General features: G+C 41.5%; 1 protein-coding gene across 1 annotated transcript in view; it reads right to left on the bottom strand.

Annotated features, from left to right (window-relative positions):
• The window catches only part of lrrc6 (leucine rich repeat containing 6), a 26,888-nt gene that overhangs the window by 5,164 nt on the left and 19,489 nt on the right, over positions 1–2,235 (bottom strand). The window contains exon 9 of the mRNA XM_034887374.1: positions 1,731–1,822. Within this exon, the coding sequence (XP_034743265.1) occupies positions 1,731–1,822 (92 nt within the window). The remainder of the gene's footprint in view (positions 1–1,730; positions 1,823–2,235) is intronic.

The following is a 2,235-nucleotide window of genomic DNA, read 5'->3' as shown; positions in this document are numbered from 1 at the left end:
AGACCGGCTCTTTATGGAAAGACCTGGGAGATAAATAACATCCCAGAGTCCTGGTCTAGACCTGCTCTTTATGGAAAGCGCAAAGAGATAACTGTTGTGATTTAGCGCTATATAAATAAAATTGAATTGAATCGGGTCACCTGTACCTCGTAGACCTTTGTCTGCGATCGGGGATACGTAGGATCTGTTCCTGTGTACCAACAATTGTGTTTTGTAAATTAAATGCTGTACTTCACTAAATGTTCTTGACTTGAATCTATTGTCTCAGGTTTTATTTCTGAGTTCTGGGCTTATATGGCGCTCAAATCCCATACTAACTCTCAATGTGTCTCGCTTCTATTCCACACAGTGCCTACAGCCAGGACTAAACCCCCAATGTTAAAGACTCAGTACTTCCCGGTATGCGAGACCCTGCGAGTCTCTTCCTCCCAGTGCGACGTCAAGGTTATCTGTGGCCAGAATGTGGTCATTAGCAGCGAGATGGCCAACATCAGCACGGCTGAGCGTTTAAAATACAACAGGAATCTGTAATTAGAACAGGGACCTGATAAGCCAGAGGCATTTGAATATGTGTGTGTTCAACTCAAGGCCAAACAAAGACTAAATCCACAGCTAACCAAACACTTGACTCTGATAAACTGATAAATTCACAAGAAAACACGCCAATCAGAGACCTGCAGGCCTCTTTATGCCGCATTAATATCACAAACTGGGGGTTTATGGGTATTTTATCTTCCAGTATCACCATAAAACAGACTATTTGTATTACTTTGTAATGGTCACCCATACTATCTTCATGTGCAGCTCTTTAATGTGATGGAGAACATGCATTGTGTGGATTTGATTTTTCTTCCACCTGTAGAAAATAGCCAGCTGTGTTATCGGAGGCCTGAGTTGCGGTTTGGTGTAAGGTGAACAGGTTCAACTTGGCAAATGTTCCACAGTACCTTCACTGTCTCTTTAAATCGTAGTACGTTTCAGTTCAGTTGGTCAAAATCAAGGCAACATAATCCATCGCTGCTTTTTAGTTCTGATCAAATTGTGTCATGCTCACGTTAGTAGTACTACACTCAAGACTCTTTTCTGTTGTCCCGGACTTGTTATTTGGACTCTTTCTGCGATCATTCAGGGAACAAGTATTAGTTTAATTCTAAATCAGGCATTGAGATTGGTTGCCTGGTATCCGCCTGTATCCGTATCCATCATTCTCATTTTAGCTACAGACACATAGCCAGCTAGCCCTTTGTACTATGACTTCTTCAGGACAAGAACATTTCCCTTTTACATTGTATAAGGTGTCCTAATTCGACTCTTTCTACAATCTTGACCGTCTCTCATTTGGACTTGGTCTTGACTTGGACTTGAACCTTTTTGGACTCAGTCCCGAGTCTTTCTCAACTCGTCCTGGTCTTGGACTTACAAAGGTTGACTTGACTGCAGTCCTGGTCCCTGTTGACTAATGACTAACTCACTTTGGATCTGCACATCCCACATATTCTTTAAAAAATTCTGCACTCAAGCAATGCAATGTTTGCACTTATGCAATGTTTTTCAGTATTTGTTTATTCCATATACATGTTTAACGTGTGTTTGTTCATGTATGCACCTTTCCGCAAGGCAAACGCCACATAGGTGAACTTATTGTGACAATAAAACCTTTTCCGAATTCTGATTTCTGACATCGTAGGGATGCTGTGCATCAGGTCTGCAGTAGCAGAGAATGTCTTTACCTTTTATTGTCCTCAGGCAAGCCGGTACAACTGCTTTGACGCCCTCTGGGCGGAAGTGGGACGCTCTTTGTCACTTTGATTTCACCTTCAGCCTAAAAAAAACAAAACAAGAAGACAACAGAGAAACTTCAGCTTCCACTCGGGTGCATCAGAGGCCATACAGTGATTAATGGCAGCAGCTTGGACTCTGCAGTATCAGCACCTGGGTGTCTTTATAGACACCATAAAGAATTAATTTCCTGAACCTCACAGCAGAAAACGTCTGCTGCTTATTGGCAGGAGCAACACAATCGCAGAAAAAAGCGCCAATGACATCTTTTATTATAGCGTTGTGTGGGTAATATTTCCTCATGTGAGTTTTTTTACTCATATGGAAACAAATGAAAGACAAGTCTTAGAGGTCCCTAATACTGTATCTGAAGTATTTTTTATATAGACCTTAGTGGTCCCTAATACTGTATCTGCAGTCTCTTTATATAGACCTTAGTGGTCCCTAATACTGTAT

Source organism: Etheostoma cragini, chromosome 12, assembly GCF_013103735.1.
Source record: "Etheostoma cragini isolate CJK2018 chromosome 12, CSU_Ecrag_1.0, whole genome shotgun sequence".
Classification (NCBI taxonomy): domain Eukaryota; kingdom Metazoa; phylum Chordata; class Actinopteri; order Perciformes; family Percidae; genus Etheostoma; species Etheostoma cragini.
Note: the sequence above shows the minus strand (reverse complement) of the source record. Positions and strands in the feature narration are given on the sequence as shown.